This window comes from Eublepharis macularius, chromosome 10 (genome assembly GCF_028583425.1).
Source record: "Eublepharis macularius isolate TG4126 chromosome 10, MPM_Emac_v1.0, whole genome shotgun sequence".
Classification (NCBI taxonomy): Eukaryota; Metazoa; Chordata; class Lepidosauria; order Squamata; family Eublepharidae; genus Eublepharis; species Eublepharis macularius.
This window is the reverse complement of record NC_072799.1, coordinates 17129456-17148581: the sequence shown is the minus strand read 5'-3', so window position 1 is coordinate 17148581 and position 19126 is coordinate 17129456. Positions and strand designations below refer to the sequence as shown.

At 48.8% G+C, this 19126-nt stretch overlaps 1 protein-coding gene across 1 annotated transcript; it reads left to right on the top strand.

Annotated features, from left to right (window-relative positions):
* Nucleotides 1-3252: 3252 nt before the first annotated feature.
* On the top strand, nucleotides 3253-18514 carry NKX6-1 (NK6 homeobox 1). Its single transcript, XM_054990573.1, has 3 exons — nucleotides 3253-3871; nucleotides 6088-6260; nucleotides 18251-18514. Exons 1-3 carry the CDS (start codon nucleotides 3253-3255, stop codon nucleotides 18512-18514), a joined length of 1056 nt encoding a protein of 351 aa, XP_054846548.1.
* The last annotated feature ends 612 nt before the right edge of the window (nucleotides 18515-19126 follow it).

The window sequence follows — 19126 nt, the reverse complement described above, 5'->3', positions numbered from 1 at the left end:
AAAGATCCTGGCATAGGCAACATTTCCCCCAAGTGGCCCAAAATCTTGTCCCTCGGCCAGAACGTCGCCAGCCCAGTTCTAAAACGGAGCGCGCCCGTTCCCGAAAGCCAAGAGGTCGCTCTCATTTTACTTTTAAATGGGGTTTTTGATTTAGCCGGCTTCACTTTCAACTTTCTCCGACCGGCTTGGGAAGCTGAAAGAGACCGCGAATGTTAACCATCCTTTAGTTATAAAATCTAGATAGGAGGTAAGATTTGCTGATAATAAACGCTCAGCGACGATCAACTTCTCCGCTGGACCAAAGACCAAGAGAGGGCCCAGAATTACCTGTTAAAACTTCGGGAGCAATCCTAAACAGGTCTACTCAGAAGTAAGTCTCGTTTTAGTTAACAGGGCTTACTTCAAGGAAAGCGTTCTTAGGGATTGTAGCCTTCCTCCAGTTTGAAATCCGAGAGACTTTAAGGGAGCCAGATTTATAGTTGTGTCGATCCCAGTGTAGGGGAAAGGGCGGAAATAATTTGGGAACGGCGAGCTACCTGATCACTTCTCCACGGCGCAAATATTTGGAATGGTCGCGAACTGGCAACAGACCCCCCAAAGAGCAGGTTTTTTGGTTGTGTAATATAAATGAAGCACTTTCTGGCTATCTTAAGGGAGACACAGGGAGGGGGGTTGCGGAGTGGGGGGTGGAATCGCCAAGTCAAAGAGAGAATAATAAGAATCCGTTAAAAAAGGGGTGTGTGTGTGTAACGTGACCAGTCGCCTCTTTACTAGTCCAAGCTGTTTAGTCTGGGGTTTTGTATTTGTTTAAAAGCAGACTTTGTTGTGTCTGTGGCTGGTCCCAACTTTCAAAGCCGTCCCCCTGCTTAATTCTGCGCAATGAAGTTTTTGTTTTTAGTCTGGCGGTTCTGGAGAAAGGACGGGGGGGGGGAGAAAAAGAAAACAGCAGGGCGCCCCCAAAGAGAGTTTTTTCTCCCCCCTCTGCACCCCAGCGCGTGGACACGCAGTTGATCTGTAGTTAATATCGGGGAAAACAGGATTATTATGACGGGACCCCCCCTCCCCCTGCCGGTTAAAAAGAGTTCAGATCGGACAATGGAATGGAAAGGAAAGCCCGGCAGAGGGAGGGGGTGCGGCGTCCAAAGGCAGCGGGAGAACGACCTCGAACATCTCTGCTGGCTTCTTTAAGGAGAAACAAATGCGTTTACCCCACTCCTTGGGGTGTCCCTCCCTACGGCGCTTAATAAGGTTTTCGGAGAAAGGTTGGGATCTGGTTGCCTACCCGTGCAATCCTAAAAAGAGTGACTCTGCTTCTGTTTGAGCAGGAAAAGAACAGGATGCGGCTTGTGCCTTTTAGCGCACATCTACAACGCACAGGCGCGCGCGCGCAACAAACACGAAACGCACACCCAGATACACACTTGCAATTGCCAGGCGCCTTTTGCACCGGGCGGCCCCCTTCCTTGCCCCGTCTTTGCGCTCCTGCGCCTCCATCCCACTCCCCTCCCAGTTAAAGGTTTCCTTTTCTAGTCTCGCTCCCTCCAGGTCTCCTCCAGTGTCGCAGCTCAACAGGGTCCGCGCTCTATATGCAAATGAGCAGCCTTGGCTAGCCCCGCCCCTTTGGAGGAAGGAGGGGGCGGGGAGGGCCGGCCTGGCAGCGATGCTCTCTCTCTCCCCAGCCCCCCCCCCAAGAAAGCAGGTCCTATAGGAGGCGGGCGCCCGGCGCTGCCCCTCCTTCTGCGGGCTGTTTATCGACGCCTCTCCAAAGTTCTCCTCTTGCCCCCTTTATAGCTCAAGGAGACAGGAAGGGATGGAAATGTTTGATTACCTTTGAGGGACTGCGGCTGATCTGTCAGCGAGAAAGAGGCAAGGAAGGCGGCTAAGGAGACCCCCGGGCAACAAGCCCCGTCGAACAAGATCCCGAGGCAGGAAAGGCGAGCGCCGACGCGAAGGGCTGCTCCGAGCCGGGAGGCGAAAGCAGACCCGCCCAACAACTTGCGGAGCGAGGAGAGGAACTGAGAGCGACCCCGGACTTCCTTACGTTTGGGCAGCCCAGAGAGAAGCGTCGCCGGTCGGTTCTGGTCCCAGCAGATCTTCTCCGGAGGCGGCGGTGGCGGCGGAGTTGAGATCCGAGCGGGTCGGCTGGAGCGATTTTCTTGTTCGGACTGGCAAGAGTTGATGACAAGGGAGACTGGAGCTCGCCGGGGCCGCGCCGGTCCTCATCAAGCCGGAGTCGGGGATCTTGGCCTGAGACGGGGCTGGGCTAGAACTGCTGGCCCCCTGAGCTACTTGCCGGGCAGTTTCTGTTTCCCGGGAAGGTGCTGCTGCTGCTGCTGCTGAGTTTTTCCTCCTTTCTCCGGCGCGCAAGTTGGCAAAAGACCTTTTTTCGCCCCCCGGGCCCAACAGCTCGCTGCTTCGGCCTGCTTTCCGTTGGAGAAGGGAGCCAGAAGAGACTCTCCAAGGCCTTTTCGGCAGACATCCCGTAATACGGAGGCACCCCCAGTTCTCCCAGAGCATCACCCGTATCCCGTATCCCGCAACAAAAAAAGAACCCCCTTCGCTGGGCTTTCTATTTGAGTCACCTCCTCCAGAGGAGACCCTCCGCTCCCTGCCTCCTTCGCTTCTGTTCCAAAGGAGGCCTCTCTCGGCGTATCCTTGGGGAAAGCCACCCCCCCCAAGAGCCCCCCTCGTTTTCTTCCTTTGGCCCCCGAATGATAAGCTTCTCCTTCGAGTCCCCCCAGATGCACCCATTCCCTGGGCGCACCCCCATTCCCCAGCCCCCCCAAAGGCTCTGCCGCCCCTCTTCCTTCCCCCTGCATTAGAAATCGCAGCGCTTCGAGGCGTCGTCTCTTCTGAGCCCCGTCCTAGATCAGGGACCCCTTTCTTTTCGGACAGGGCATCCCGTCGGGTCCCCTGAACCCCTGCCCCGCCCCAGACCTTCAAGCTCAGGGCTCCCTTCCTCCCCCTTCTTTTGCAGCCCCAACTCTCCGCCCCCTCCAACAAGGCAGCCACCGTTCCGGATCCCCAGTTCCGAGCACCAAGAAGGCTTCTCTCCAAACCGTCACCCCAAAGCGGCGGCGCCCGCAGGAAGCTTCCTCCTGAGCCCCCCGAGTTGGGCCCCCGTCCTCTGGGCCAGCACTCTCCGGATCGGGGCCTCCCGCTGCCCTCCCTCCCCGCCCCTCGGCCCCCGGCCCGCTCCTTGCGCGGGGCTCTCCCGGGCGCCCCCTCTGCAGCCCCCGGCCCGGCCCGGGGATGCTGGCGGTGGGGCAGATGGATGGCACCCCCCGGCAGAGCGCCTTCCTGCTCAGCAGCCCGCCGCTGGCCGCCCTGCACAGCATGGCCGAGATGAAGACCCCGCTCTACCCCGCCGGGGCGTACCCGCTGCCGCCCCCCTCCGCCGCCCCGGGCGGGCTTTCCTCCTCCTCCTCCTCGTCGCCCTCCTCGGCCTCCGCCTCGCCGTCCCCGCCGCTGGGCTCCCCGACGCCGGCGGGCCTCAAGCCGCCCAACGCCGGGGCGCTGTCGGCGCTGGGCTCCCCGCCGCCGCAGCTCTCGGCCGCCACGCCGCACGGCATCAACGACATCCTCAGCCGGCCCTCGGTGCCCCCCGGCGCCGCCGGCGCCTCCTCCGCCGCCGCCTCGGCCTCCGCCTCGCCCGCCGCCGGCCTCCTGGCCGGCCTGCCGCGCTTCAGCAGCCTCAGCCCCCCGCCGCCCCCGCCCGGCCTCTACTTCAGCCCCAGTGCCGCCGCCGCCGTGGCCGCCGTGGGACGCTACCCCAAGCCGCTGGCCGAGCTGCCCGGCAGGACGCCCATCTTCTGGCCGGGCGTCATGCAGAGCCCCCCCTGGAGGGACGCGCGCCTCGCCTGCTCGCCGCGTAAGTACCGCCCGCCCGCCCGCCAGTGGGGCTGCCAACCCCAGGCTGGACGTTCCTGGAGGTTTGGGGGTGGGTGGGGAGGGACATCAGCGGGATATGATGCCATAGAGTCCACGCTCCAAAGTAGCCATTTTCTCCAGGGGAAATCTCTCTGTGGCCTGGAGATCAGTTGCCATTCCGGGAGAGCTCCAGTCTTCACCTGGAGGTTGGCAACGCTACTCCCTCCCCAATCCCTCCAGAACTATCTTTAGGCCAACTTCAAGTTCCCCTCCCGTGCCCAAACTTCACACAAGGGTCATTGCTCACAACTAACTTCATGACCACCCCCCACCCACACACACAGGGACCTGCGCTCAGATTCTCCGATAGGCCATTTCCTCCCTCCCCAGCTCCTTTCCTTGGGCACTGCCCCTCCAATGCCTTCAGTGGGCATCGGCACCCACATCTAATTGCCCTCTGAGGTATGTAAGCCCCCCCCCCCCGCAGCGACCTCCAGGGCTCAGTCCCCCCGATTGCCTCCAGACCCACCACCACCTCTAGCGCTCCTTTCCCCTTTCCTCCTGGCTCGGCAACCACGACCTCATCACCAGGCACGGCGCCCCCAACCCCAAGGGTCTCTTCTTGCCCGGATCTCCCCCAATCCCCCTCCCAAAGGAAGGAGGCGACGCGTCTTGGCCTGTGTGTGTGTGTGTGTGTGTGTGTGTGTGTGTGAGAGAGAGAGAGAGAGAGAGAGAGAGAGAGAGAGAGAGAGAGAGAGAGAGATGACCGGGAATCCGACGTATCTTTTAATCCGTGACATTTACTTGGAGCGGGAAGCGCTTGGGAAGGAGGAAAGAGGGAAACTGAAAAGTGGCAACTCTCTACCGACAGGGGAAGAGGACTTGACCCTCGGTACACTTAGTATACTCAGAGAGGCCGTTTCAGGCAGGCAGCCGTGTTGGTCTAACGGAGAAGAGCAAGATTGGGGTCCAGCAGCACCTTCGAGACCAATTAGATTCCCAGGGTATGAGCTTTCCAGAGCTTTGCTCATATTTAGTTGGAAATCTGGTTGGTCTCGAAGGTGCCACCGGTCTGAAATCCTGCTATTGCATTCATTGGTATCTGGGCTTCCATGCCCTGACATCTGCTTGGTCTCTAAGGTCCCACTGGGCCCGAATCCTGCTCTTCAAAGGGACCGGGTGCTCTCGGCTTAGCATCCCCAGCTGGCAGGCTGTGCCCCTCCCGTCCCCGCGGCTGTTACGAACTCTCTGGGGTCGTGTGGAAGCTGCAGCCCTGAGCCCACTGGCTTGGGGGCGAAGATCAAGAAGCCTCGCTGGGCTCAGCGGGGCTCACAGTTTACCTGAAGACGTGCTGCAGGTTTGGCCTGCCTGCCCTTTGCCCTTGGCATTTTGGGGGGCAAATTTCTGCGGCTAGATGTTTTCCCAGCATACAGGCAAGCCCCTTTCCTTCTACTTTCATTGCGATTAGTTAGTAGACGAACTGCAAGGGCCCAGAACCGAAGTTTCCCTCGACGTTCGCTCCTTTTCCTGGAGGGGCGTTTCTGGAGGTATTCAGGGACATCGGTGGGCCACTGGCCAGCTTCGACGAATGCAGATGGAAACAGCTCTAATAAAAGAGCCTTTGCAAATAACTTGGGGCTGCGATTAGATGCAAAACTACTCGGGAGTTGCTTTGGAAGGGAGAAATCGTATCCTCCATTTAGGAAGCGTTTTGGACCGGCCATTTCGCTGAGCGAAATATACATCCCAAGCCGTTTGGTGCTCAAAGTTATTTCCCGCATTATTCGATTCTATTTTTTTAAAAAATACTTTGATTCTTTTAATATTTAAGCTAAAAAAATTTAAGCTACAAATATTTGGATGGAGAAAGTGTCTTTGAAAACAGCAAGAATGAGAAAATCTTTTTTCTCTTCCTTTCTTCGCAGCCAGGCGAACTGAAAGTGAAGGGAGGGGAAGAGATCCGATTTTTAGTAATCCGTAGAACAACCGTTTGAATGCGGAGCGTGGGCTTTCAGACAATAACGAGGAGGTCCGAATGCATCAGATAGGCCGCCTCTGAGATCCGCTTCCCACTTTCTCCATCGCTCTTGACCAGCTAAACAGATTATTTTTTAAACGGCCTACTAGTTTTTTCCCAAAAGCCCATTCACGTCGTTTTGTGATCATCAAACAAAAAAAATCCGCTCTCTTTCTTTTCTCCCCGATCTTCTTCTCTAGATCAAGGCTCGATTTTGCTTGATAAAGACGGCAAAAGGAAACACACCAGACCGACTTTTTCCGGCCAGCAGATTTTCGCCTTGGAAAAGACTTTTGAGCAAACCAAGTATTTAGCCGGACCGGAAAGAGCGCGGCTGGCTTACTCGCTGGGCATGACGGAGAGCCAAGTCAAGGTGAGGCACTCCGGTCCGGTACCATCCGATGCCCCGCAGCCGGCTGCTCGCCTTGTGGGGTGGATGGCTGGGCGTGCATGTGAGCGCCGGCTGCAAATGGGGCTACAAAGGGAAGCTGCTAAAGAGGGGACAAAAGGGACCCGGCGCTTGCCCCAGCGCTCTCTTCCTTCGCTGGAGGGCCCGGAACTTGCGCTTTGGGGCCGGGGAGGCGTTTGGCACAGGTCCTGGAGAAGCAAAGGGAAGCAAAAACCGACGACTGAGTCCTTTCTTATCTGACACTTAGATGTATTAGCTTCAGAAATACATATTTCAAGATCATAATATTTAACCTTGGTTAATCACCCTCCTTACTCATGGCAGCAATTGCATGCCTCTCTCTCCCTCTCTCCCCCTTTCTCTTTCTTTCTTTCTTTCTTTCTTTCTTTCTTTCTTTCTTTCTTTCTTTCTTTCTTTCTTTCTTTCTTTCTTTCTTTCTTTCTTTCTTTCTTTCTTTCTTTCTTCCTTCCTTCCTTCCTTCCTTCCTTCCTTCCTTCCCCCTCTCATTCATTCATTCATTCATTCATTTGAAATATGTATCCACCTGAATTTCTCCCAGGCATAGTTTTCATTGTACAAAGTGACCCGCTATTTTAAAGTCAGCCCGTCCAGACTGTTTGTCTTCAAAATTTATAATTCTTATAAATTCTTAAAAAATATAATTCTTATAAATATATTAGAATTAATACGTGTGCCGTCTCTCCCAAACGAATTAACGCGCTTATTCACTCCTTACTCTGAAATAAGTTCTATTCAAAAGTAATATTGAGGGCTGGTGGGGGGAAATCATCGGAAGGGCCCAAAACTTGAAAAAAGGTTATTTGCAATACCAACTTGAATACATTGACCCGTTTCATAGCATCGGGTCTGCGGGTTAGCGAAAAAAGAAGCTAGCCGGAAATTGCAGGTTGATATCTGGAGGCCTTTCCTGAAGATACTTAAGCATGAAAATGGACAGCAGCAGAAAAGCGACTGCACGGCTTTATTTATTTATTTGCAAATTTGCATTTATGTGCCCTATTACTTTGTTTATTAACATCTTTGAAATTAACGGCACTAACTCACACTGTGTAATCTGCCTTGAGACTCAGCGAGAAAGGCGGACTATAAATAAGGTAAATAAAATAAAATAAAACAAAATAAATCTACCCGAATTTCTCCCAGGCTTCCCCGGACGCAAGTTCACTTAAACAGCATCAGTCCTCGAGTCAGGGTGCCAACCTCTTGTAGATCACACGCTCTTTAGCAGAACGTCAACCACCAGCAATAACATTTAGGATCTTGATATTTAGGATTCATTACTTTGATGCGAAGAGGCGTGCACCCTCAGTTTTCGGTATTCTACGGTTAGCCAAGTCGAGTCGATGGACTTAATTTTGACCCCGTTGGTTTGTGTATTCAAAATACTGCCTATATCCCAGCTATCTATAGCACAGGGCGGGACTCCAACCGCGGTCAAAATACATTTTAAAACCCACAGGCTTTGACAGGAAAAAAAAAACACTAAGCAAGCCATTCATTTTCTCCCATTCAGCTCGACCAGGGCTTGACAAAACAGTCTAACTTGGGTTAGGTTTGTCTCTCCGCTTTCTCCCCTTTTTATGCGCATGTCTGCGACGGAACAATAGTGTGAACCGAAGAGACCTTTTCCTGAATGGGACGAGAATGGAGTTAACAAGCATAAAAGTAGATAAGATGGCTCACAAAGCCCTCCCTCCACCCTTGGATTTGTTGATATCAATGGAGAACGAGCAGACCTGTCAAGTGGAGCGATCGGGGATTAGGCGCGAGAACAGGTTATTCCCCCACCCGGGTATTTTTTTTTTGCAAAGGGAAAATTCTCTAGACGTCCTTTGGAACAAATGTATCCCAGTAGGGGTTGTGTGTGTGTGTGTGTGTGTGTGTGTGTACGCAAAAGGGGCGGGGGAGGCCCCCTTTATAGATGGTCTCTCCTTCCCGGAGTTATCTGGAGACCCTCATTTGTCACTGTAAATATGTCCAAAAGGCTGTGAATAAATTAGTACAGCCTTGTTCAATAGAAACAAGAAGCCATCCACTTACTGCCGTGGGGGTGAGAAATATGTATGTGCCGGTATAATGCGGAGGGAAGGTTTATTGTGAATCAAGGATTTATTTTTTTTATGTCTGAACAGGACTCTCTAACTGATGCATTCTGTTGTTATTTTTATTATTGTTGTTGCTGTTGTTATTATTAGAATACTACTACTACTACTACCGCTACTAATAGGTTAAAAGATTTAGATATTTCTCTAGAAGGGAGGGGGGAGTATTTACTTTTGTCAGGGACACATTCTGGCACAGACACATCCAAGAAAAAAAAGTTTTAAAATAATCCCATAACATTCCATTAGTTTCAATTCTGATTACCTTTGGAGAAACTTTTTCCTGGATTTTCTGTATGGAGTTGAGTCCCACTTGATTAAAGGGGTGGGGGTGGGGGTGCGAGAATCCCAGTTCCTTACTCTGAAGCACATCCCCCTTGTGTCCAATGGTCTTTCCTCCAAAATAAGGTTCAACCCGTACACACTTTTACTCGGAGGCTAATTTCCATTGAGAAAGAAGAGTTTTGCATTCGAATTATTATCCACAGGCTGTAAATGCGCCTCGGATTTCAGCTTTTCTTGCAAGTAGGAGCATGTGGGGTTGTATCCTTAAACGCAGCCACATTTCTAGGGATCGGGACCTTTTCTTTGGATGGAAACCAGGTTGATTTTAAAGGACATTTCACCAATGTGGTTTGCTTAAGATGGGGGCGAGGGAGTTGTATTAATTATAGAGAAGCAGTTCAGCCTTCCAAATTATAAAAAGGAAGAAATAAGCATGAAAAATGAAGGGATGGGGGAAGCTGGTCTCTTGTCTATTTGTCTAAACTTCTCTCCAAACTGTCCCTCTTCTCTTAGAGGCACATAGCTTTAACTCAACTCTTTAACTCTGAATTACACTGAAGCTCAAAAAGAAAAAAAATAAGGAGGGGGAGGTTCATGGGACATATGGGGAGTCCAGCTTGATGTTTGATGCACACAATTTGTAAGTCTTGATTAAGACATGTCAAGCTGATGGGGAGAGGAAAGGAGAGGTGAGGGTGAGAAGAAAAATTAGGCCTCTGCCCCAATGAACTTACAGGCTGCAAGTTTGGGTAAAGGAGAGACAGCCCAGGAAGGAAAGGGATGAGGGAATATAAATGAATGTAGAAATGCCAACAAGCATGCAAATCATTTTATGTAATAAGCACTTTAAAACACAACCTCAACTATACAGAGATCTGCAGTCCCATTATGCTAGGATTTTCCTTCTTTAACTGTATTTTCTGTGCTATGCACTATTTGAAGAAAAAAACACACCTGATAGAGGCTAGTAACAATACCACAATGCACGTCCCTAGTCCATAGTGCTGATAAATAAGTGGAGGTTAGCAACTCTGTGCTGTACAGCAGCAGCAACAACAACCACAACAACAAGAACTGCATTCAGTTAATTTTACTATCCATTGATAGTTTTAAATAGTGATTTTAAATTGAGGTTTTTATGTCTGCTGTAAGCCGCCTTGAGTGCCGTAAAAGTAGAAAGGCCACGAACAATTGTTTTTTAAATAAATAGATAAAGGTGATAATATTAAGAGACAGCTATTACTGGAGCTAATGGAACATGGCATTTGTACAGTGATAGATTTAAAATATTAGTAGCATTTTCAATGATTTATTATGGTATACTGCTGCAGTAGTATGCATAAAACTTTATCCCATAGTAAATAAATAGCATTTGAATATTAATATGTGCAAATAGTCAATTAATGGAAAATGTATGAAAATAATGGTAGAGGATATAAATGATTAGACAGACTGATTGGATTGGCTATCAGTAATACTCAAAGCGGTGATTAAAAAATGATTAAAAATGGCAAAAGACAGCAACAAACTTCATTTATCTGGAGTGAATCTCATTGATCGCAGTGGAAGTTGCTTTCCTGTATTTGAAGTGGGCAGCTCTAGGTGGCATTGCACCTCCCTTTGCACATCAAAAGGCACCCATTCCATTCATTGGGGCTTGCCTGAACACTGTGATGTGATGTCAGTGGGGAGACACCAAGAAATGGACAGCATCAGAGATGCACCTGGAAGACTCCCGCTGCACATGGATCTGTTTAGAGTTGCAATGTAAATGTTTGGACTGATGCGCCTGCCCCCCCCCCCCCCCGTTGCAATGCTGTCACTATAATAGTGGAATAGTATTGGTGATAATCACACTGGTGGATTTGACTGTGATTAATATGTAGAAAACATGCTGGCAAGTCCTCTTGCGCAAGCCACATTGGATTGAATGGAAACAGGCACCACTAATTCATTTTATTTTCTATTGGTTTTGTGCAAGATGATGTTCCAGCGCATTATGCCCAAAAGTTTTAGCAGTGGTAGCAAAATTCCTGTCTTCATAACAGGAATACCACGATGTCAAACACAAATGTGTTTCTACTAGTCATGTTAGGAAGTAAGTTGAGGGTGAGCTAATTTGTGGAAGGGCTGTTCATGGTATCTCCTATAATATCTTAGTATTTTGTCATTTCTTTAAAAAGGGCAATCATTGTACAATTAATTGTTTATGAGACGTATTTGCTGACTTCATAACAGTGAGGCTGTTGAAAAGTTTATATCATGCTTAATATTCAGTATAACATCCCAGAACTTTTGTCATGGTTTTTATTTTATTTTATTTACTTCATTTATGCCCTGCCTTTCACCCTAATGGTGTTCTGAAGCAGTTTACATTGCTCTCTGGTCCTCCATTTTATCCTCACACCAACTCTGTGATGTAAGTTAGCCTGAGAGTATTTAATTGGCCCAAGGTCACCCAGCAAGCTTCCATGGTAGAGGGGGGATTCGAACCGGGGGTCTCTCTTATCCTAATCCAGCAATGTAATCACTATACCACACTGGCTCCTGATGAAGAATGATATCTTAAACTAGGGCCCACCTTGTTAAGCCTGCAAGTGCTTTTGAAATGTTGAGAACATTGAGCTGCTACCCTCACCGCATGGCTGCCCAGAGATCTGGGTCCAGTGACCAAATGTGGGGTGGTTCTGAGCTAAGCTGCTTCTGTGTGGGTGCTCCTTGCAGAGAGAAAGATGACGCCTCTTGGACATTTCTGAAGTACTCAAGAAATGGAGGACAGCCAGCATTTGCTTTGGGAAAAGAGAAGTGGTGACCAGAAAACACACTGGTGGACCCTTTGTGTGTGGGGGGGATCACTGTTACCAAATAGGATGCAGAAAAAATTGTAGGAAAATATAGCTGAGATTGTGCAAAGATTGCGCATTGGAAGTAATGAGAATAGATTCACACACACACTCCAGTGTAGCTCTGTAAGAATACTTTACTAAAGGATAAAAATTAGGGTTACATTTGGAGAAAATAATAAATTGCTCAGCTGACTACATCTTGCTAGATAAGTGACTTAGAGTAGAGACAAGAAGAAGTGGAGTAGTGGAAGTGAACAAAGAGCAATAAAACTTCAGTACATAGCATCAATTAATTGCCCCTAATAAACAAACTGCCCAATAGAAAATCCTAATCCTACTTCATTATGCTCAGTGACTGCCCTTTCTATGGCGGGAATCTTATTCGAAATGCTAATGGTTACATCCAAAGTATGTTTACTAATTAAGTAGGTAACACAAACAGTTTAACTCTTTCATGACTGAAATGAAAACACTTGCTAATTCCCACAAAAATACCAGTTAAACACTAGGTAGACGGTCTTTACTACTACTACTACTACTACTAATAATACAGCCTTTTAAAATGAACAAGGGACCTTTGCATGTATTTCAGAAAAATGCAGACTCCTTTCCCTAGGCTTACACTTTCTTGGAGACGCAACTATGTGTTTAGGGCCGGGGTATCAAGGTTTACTGGCAATTAAACTAATGCTAGTAAGGGCTGTCTGTGTAACTGCTCCATAGGAATGATAATTACTTCAGTCGTATTAAGTATTATAGTAGCAATAGAGGAAATACGTACAACTCTGCTTTTATCCTCTAGAAGGGTCTCAGGATCTGCTTTGGAGTGTATAGGAGAAGAGAAGAAATATCAAAAAGAAAGAAAGGAAGAGAAAAAGCGGCAGGAAGGAATCTAGAGTTTGTAAAGGCAAATTCTTAATATGAAAGCAGAAATGGAAACACCTGTAATAACTAGTGCAGTCACACAATTTAAAAAATCTTAGTCAATTGATCAAATATGCATGAATATGTATAAAATAATTGTTCTGAATTTTAAAAAATTACTGATAAATGTTATCTGTTACATTGTTATACTGTCCTTCCTCCAAGTAGCCAAAGCAGCTTATACTGTTCTGTCCTTCGTTCTCCCAACAACCCTGTAACTTAAGTTATACTGAAAGAGAGACAACGCCTGGCCCAGAGTCATCGCAGAGTGGGGATTTACACCTGCATCTCCCAGGTCCTAGGCCAATATGCTATTTTGGCAGGCAGCACAAATTTTTATTTTATTTATATTTCAATTTATATACCGCCCATCCCCAGGGGCTCTGGGCGGTGAACAGTTAAAATCGATAAAAATAAGAACTAAAATCAATATACAAACAATAAAACAAATTAACAAAGTGCAGTGGTGGGGAGAACCCTCCCCCACCCCAAAGGCGGGAGGCCGACATGGCACCGCCCCCTTCAATCACTGAATGCCTGGTGGAACAGCTGTGTCTTACAGGCCCGGCGGAACGATAATATGTCCTGCTGGGCCTGGGTTTCCATTGACAGAGCGTTCCACCAGGCTGGGGCCAGGACTGAAAAGGCTCTGGCCCTGGTTGAAGCGAGGCGGGCTTCCTTAGGGCCGGGGACCACAAGTAAATATTTATTCGCTGATCGAAGTGATCTCCGGGGAACGTACAGGGAGAGGCGGTCCCAAAGATATGCATAACCTGCGTTCGTATTACGCATTATGCCTGCCATAACCTTAGGAAAGGCGTTCCCTTGGGTATGTGCGAGAGAGTAGGGAATATCTCTTCTAAAATAGGGCCTGTCACTCACAATTTTTTTAAAAAAATAATGATATTTACGGTAATTGTTTTAGTTTGCTGCACAATGAATTGGAGGCACCCTTTTAATCAAAGGAATGTAATCAATTAACCTAACCAAACACTGCCGTTTTGTACTGATGGAATACCAGCAATTCCGGGTTCATCATAACAAATCAGTCTCTTTGGACTAGGAACAGTGCTTCTGATGTAGCTGCAAGGACAACTTCATGGTTACTAAGAGAGCAATTTTAGGTAGGTCTACTAAGAATCATCAAAACATTTGGACATGTTCATGATTTCATAATGGTTGTCAGGAAAATGGAAAGTGGGTGTGCGGGATTGACTGAAAAGTTTTTAAAATCCTCACTGAGTCCCAGTGAGAAAGGCAGATAACAACAACAATAATAATGGTCTATTGATCAACAACAACAATAATGATCTATTCAGTGTGAGTCAGTAGGAAGTGTTCTCCATGGAAAATGTTTTCAGGATAGCAAGATTCTGGTCCAATAGCACCCTAAAGACCAACTAGATTTCCAGATTTCCAACTAGATTTCTACTGGACCTGAATCTTGCTTTTCTACTACAGACCAGCATGAGTGCCCACCTGAAACTATGTTCTTAGAATGGCACTGAAGTATTTAAGGTTATTTTTGTTTTTAAGACTTGGTCTTAGCTGATTTCCTTGCAGGGCTCAATTTACCTGGAAGTTTTCCTGTGCAAGCCAAACAGAAGAGCAAATCGAGATCCCAGGGATGCAAACAGAAGTCATGTCCAAATGTTTCCTGCAAACTAGGTTGTGCATCTCCAGAGGCTTGGAGAAGTGGTAGGCAGCCATGTTCTATTTAGGATGACAAGTATTGCCACATGCATGTTTTTCTGTCTAGAGTTTCTAGAGGTATTAATCCAGGATAACTACTGTTACAACCTCCTTTCTGTCATGTAGTTAGATTTTGCCTTTAACTCTCGTCTTACACCCTCTGGGTAGATTGCTGCCACCAGGAATTACATTCCAGAATAGTTAATTTAAATTTCCCCTTTCATAAGAGGAAAATTCATAAGGCCAAGCGTCAGGCTCCTTTGTGGAACTATGGCCCTGAGGATAGGAATGGCATATAGGAATAATACTCTGGCGTGAACAAAAAAAAGCCTTTTATTTTTACAAGCATATTGGTTTCACATTATTACTTAAGCTTGATGATTTCAAAGATAATCAGTTTATAACGTTTCTGTACATAGGCTCAGTCACACAGCTATACACACAGTTTGCCTGCTTTGGACAGAATGAATGTTCTCTCACAGACACACACAGTTCAGGCTTCCACACAGGTTGCCCTAACTGAACTAGAATGCAAATCCCCTCAGGCTTCCAGATTGGTTGCCAGCTTTGCCCAAACCAAATGTTTTCTCTCAGAAATACATAGACACTCTCTGAGCAGAACCACAAGTGACAAAAGGCACAGATTGGACACTTGTCAGCTTCCCTCAAGTTTTGATGGGAAATGTAGGCATCCTGGTCTCGCAGCTTCGCTCTCTGACTGCTGTCCAATGGACGTTTCAACTGTCACTCATCCAACATTCCGCCAAGCTGCCTACATTTCCCATCAAAACTTGAGGGAAGCTGGCAAGTGTCCAACCTGTGTCAGGCGTCACTTGTGGTTCTGCTCTCTGTCATCAACCAATCATCTCAGTCACTTATCCCTCTCTTTCACCTCCACTCTCTATCTGTATCACACCAAGCATTTAAAGAAACACACACATTTAAAATCATTACCACTAACTTTTCAGGGTTAATTTGAGCTAGGTAGCTGAAGTGCCTTGAGGGACACTATATGCATGCGCACACACAAACACACTGACACACACAGACGTGTATTAGAAGGCACCTGTCTGTATCATTTCTTTTTCTTCCAAGCCATTAGTGTTCCACATGGTGTAATGGTTAGAGCGTTGAACTAGATTTGGAAGACCCAGATTTTAATCCCTACATTACCATGGAAACGTTCTGTGTGATCCTGGGCCAGTCATATAGTCTCAGCCTAGCCAACCTCGCAAGGTTGTTGTGAGGATAAATGGAGGAGAGGAGAACCATTTTGGGTCCCTAACGGTGACCCCAGCGAGAGATTGCCAAGGCAAGTGAGTTGCTGAGGTGATTTATCGTTGTCTTCCTCTGCAGACCAATCACAGTCTTCCTCAGTGGTCTCCCAGACAAATAGGACTGGGGCCAACCCTGCCTTGCTTCTTAGATCTGGTCAGACTGGGCTATGACATGCCACCTTCCCACCTACAGGATGACGAAATGAATTAAAATAAAATAAACGCACGGCAAAGAGACTAAGTGAAAAAGTCTTGTGGGGAGTAAACAGTATAGGCTTAGTTATTTATTTAGGATGTTTATGTGTCCTCCTTTCTCCAGAGCGTATTTGTAAGGCTGGTTCAAATGGTGAATTTCCCCCCATTCTTCCAATCGTAGGTCCAGTATCATGGGGGCCAGAAAAGTTAAGTTAAAGTGATCCAACCGGCCACAAAAGAGAAGCTGGCTTTGAGGGTTCAATAGCACTGAGCTAAGAACGCGTCTTCTTTCCAGCCCCTCGTTAATTGGCTGTCCCCCCTGCCAATCACCAAGAAGCAAAAGCAAGCTCCTCCCCCTGCCTAGGCTAAAAGGGAGTGCTCTTCACCGTGGGCAGCTCACTGTCCCTCTCAGTCAGCAAGCAACAAGGCAAGAGACTTCCGTTGCTTTCTACACAGGCGCAGGTCTTTCCAAAACGCACAGTCTCTGAGTTTCTAAGGTTGCCAATTCTGGGTCGGGAAATTCCTGGAGATTTGGGGGTGGAGCTTGGGGAAGGGAGTGACCTCAGCAGGATGTCATGCCATAGAGTCCAAGGCACTGGAGCTCAGTTTCAGGCCCCACCTGGAGGATGGCAACCATAACTCTATAAAGAGGTTACGGCTCAACAAAGGGGACCTTTGGAGTCCTGAGAGCCCCGATTTATCAATTGGAAACTTCTGTCCCAGATCGTAGGCCGTTCTCTTAACCATGCATCTACACTAGTTCTTAATAGCAGCGGAAAAACTAGGAGAGTAAACCACACAACAGTCGGCTAACACCCATTAACGATCTTGCCTGATAACCAGATAATGATAATGGGGGAATGGTTAAAGTTTTGGGCTAGGCTCTGGAGGAGATCCAAGTTCGAATCCTCCCAGAGCCATAGAAGCTCGCTGGGTGACCTCGAGCCAGCCATCTTCTCTCAGCCTAACCTACCTCACAGGGTTGTTGTGAGAGAGAGCATGGAAAGAGGGGAGGCCGGTGTTGGCCGCCTTGAGCTCCTTGGAGGAAATGTGGGATTTCGAGTCGGTATACTGATAGGCTCCGCCGCCGTGGGGGTGATCTTGCCTAGGTGGCCGATTTCTGGAACGAGTCTTCTTCCACCACTTGTGAAGACAGTACGGGGAAGCAACCTTGCTGAAGCAAGGCAGGCAGAGCGGTTGTGGTCGGTTTGCGGACCGGTCTTCTGCTAGTTCGAATCCCACGAACCCCTGATATCAGCAGGGGGCCTTGGGAGAGCCATTGTGGGGATAACAATAACTCTGACTTTGTTCTCTTCTCTGAGTGGGGCACTAATCTGTCTAGAAGAGTGGTATATAAGCGCTGTTGTTGTTGTCGAGTCCATCAAAGCCTGAACGGGAGAGCTCTGGGAATGTTGCAGAAAGCACCTGGAGCTCCCTGGTAGAAGAAGGGACGGCAGGGGTGGAAATCTGAACATAGTAAGGGGAAAGCATTCTAAATCAAACGGGCTATCAATAACGGAATGTTTACCACAAAGAAAAATAGTGCGAATTTATATATGTGTATCTTAATGACAGCTGCTATGATTTTCAGTGAGTTTTTTTTCTCTAAATGAATGTTTTCTTGGGCAGTGGGCAGCCTGGACTTCACTCAAGTCCTCCCGGCTATGGAGACACTGGGGATGGGGGAGGCACGGTGGAAAGAGAGGTCAGAGTGCCAGAACAGGGCTGGGAAGACCTGAGTTCAAATCCCACGCCGGGCCATTGATCTTTTTAGGCTAGTGGCTTCCTCTTATCCCACCTTACAAGATCGTTGCGAGGAGAAAGGGAGAGAGGACAGAACCAGGCATGCTGCCCTGAGTACTTTGGAGCAAAAGTAAAAATATACATGATGCAAGACAGTGACCGGCAGAGTGCAAAGGGTTCTACTGCATCCAGATTGATTAATCTGGAGTTAAATATCCTGGAGATAGTTACAGGTGGGTAGCTGTTAGTCTGTAGTAGAACAGCAGGATTTGAGTCCAGTGGCACCTTAGAAACCAACAAGATTTTTAGTGTATGCGTTTCCCAAAGTCAGAGCTCCCTGTGTAATCCGCCTTGAGTCTCAGTGAGAAAGGCGGACAATAAATTAAATACATACATACGTACAGGGCCTGGTGATGCCTACACCACTGTGGTTAGGTTAATTTGTATTACTGATGCTGAGCGGTATACAGAACAAAAATTTAAGGAGAACCCAGTTGCACTTTCGAAAGTAACCCAAACGATTCCCGGCATACATTTTCCTAGACTCAGCTTTCTCATATGTGTTCATCTGATGCGTCCATATGGGCAAGCTCTGGAGGAAATCTGGCAAGTCTTCAAGGTGCCAGGGACGCCTGTTGTATTTTGCTGCCCCCGACTCTCTGGCATAACAGGCCCAGGATGCTAAATGAATCAGTCCAGATTAGGCAATCCGGATCGATCCATCCGAATTATTTAATCCGGATTTATCAATCTGGATCAATTAATCCAGATTTTGAAGCGGGCTTTCCCGGTCTTCCCTCAGCCAGAGCAGCGCTTCCCACGCCTCTCTTGTTCACCCTCCTCTCTCTTTCTCCCCGGTCCGGTGTCAGGTTTGGTTCCAGAACCGGCGGACCAAGTGGCGGAAGAAACACGCGGCCGAGATGGCCACGGCCAAGAAGAAGCAGGACTCGGAGACGGAGCGGCTGAAGGGCGCCTCGGAGAACGAGGACGACGACGACGACTACAACAAGCCCCTCGACCCCAACTCGGACGACGAGAAGATCACGCAGCTGCTCAAGAAGCACAAGACCGGCGCGGCCGGCGGCGCCGCCGCCCTCCTGCTGCACACGTCGGAGACCGACGGCTCCTCCTAGACGGCCGGGGAAGGGGCGAGGGGTCGGCGCCGGGCCAGGCAGGCAGGCGGCCGGCCGGCCGCGGGACTGCTCCGCCTCGGACGCGCATATAGATCTATTTTTCTACGGGGAGGAGCCGGAGGGACTCCCTCGACGGCGCCGCCGCCTTTCTTCTGCTGCCCCTGCGGGGGGACTTTGGCGCGGCGCTCGGGCACCTCGAGGGAGCTCCGGCAGCCTCCCAACCTCTCCGCTGCCCTCCCCGGCGGATGGCTCGCAGGGGCCCCCCTTCGGCGCCTCTTGGCAAAGGCGCAAGTCCGTGAGGCTCCCGGACGGATTTTCGAGGCTGCAGCTAAGGACGCTTTCCTGGGAGTATTGCCCATTGGACAAAATGGGGCTTACCTCTAGGTAGACCTCTCTGTGAATATTTAACGTGTCAAAGACTGGGGCGGGTTGGTGTGTAGAAGGCTGTGATCCTAAAAACACTTTCCTGGGAGTAAGCTCTGCTGAATAGCATGGGGCTTACTTCTGTGTAGCCGTGCTTAGGTTTGCTCTCTTGGACGGGTTTCCTCTCTGGCTGACCACCTCCCCCTTTCAAAAGGAAGCTTTTGACCTTCTAGTTTGGTTGCAGTTGTG

What these genes read in the sequence shown, in the direction of transcription:
- NKX6-1 (XM_054990573.1), top strand. Translation starts at nt 3,253, where the DNA reads ATGCTGGCGGTGGGGCAGATGGATGGCACCCCCCGGCAGAGCGCCTTC. An exon ending in GCGCCTCGCCTGCTCGCCGC is followed by an intron (nt 3,872 to 6,087) that starts GTAAGTACCGCC and finishes CTTCTTCTCTAG; the next exon opens with ATCAAGGCTCGATTTTGCTT. An exon ending in TGACGGAGAGCCAAGTCAAG is followed by an intron (nt 6,261 to 18,250) that starts GTGAGGCACTCC and finishes GTCCGGTGTCAG; the next exon opens with GTTTGGTTCCAGAACCGGCG.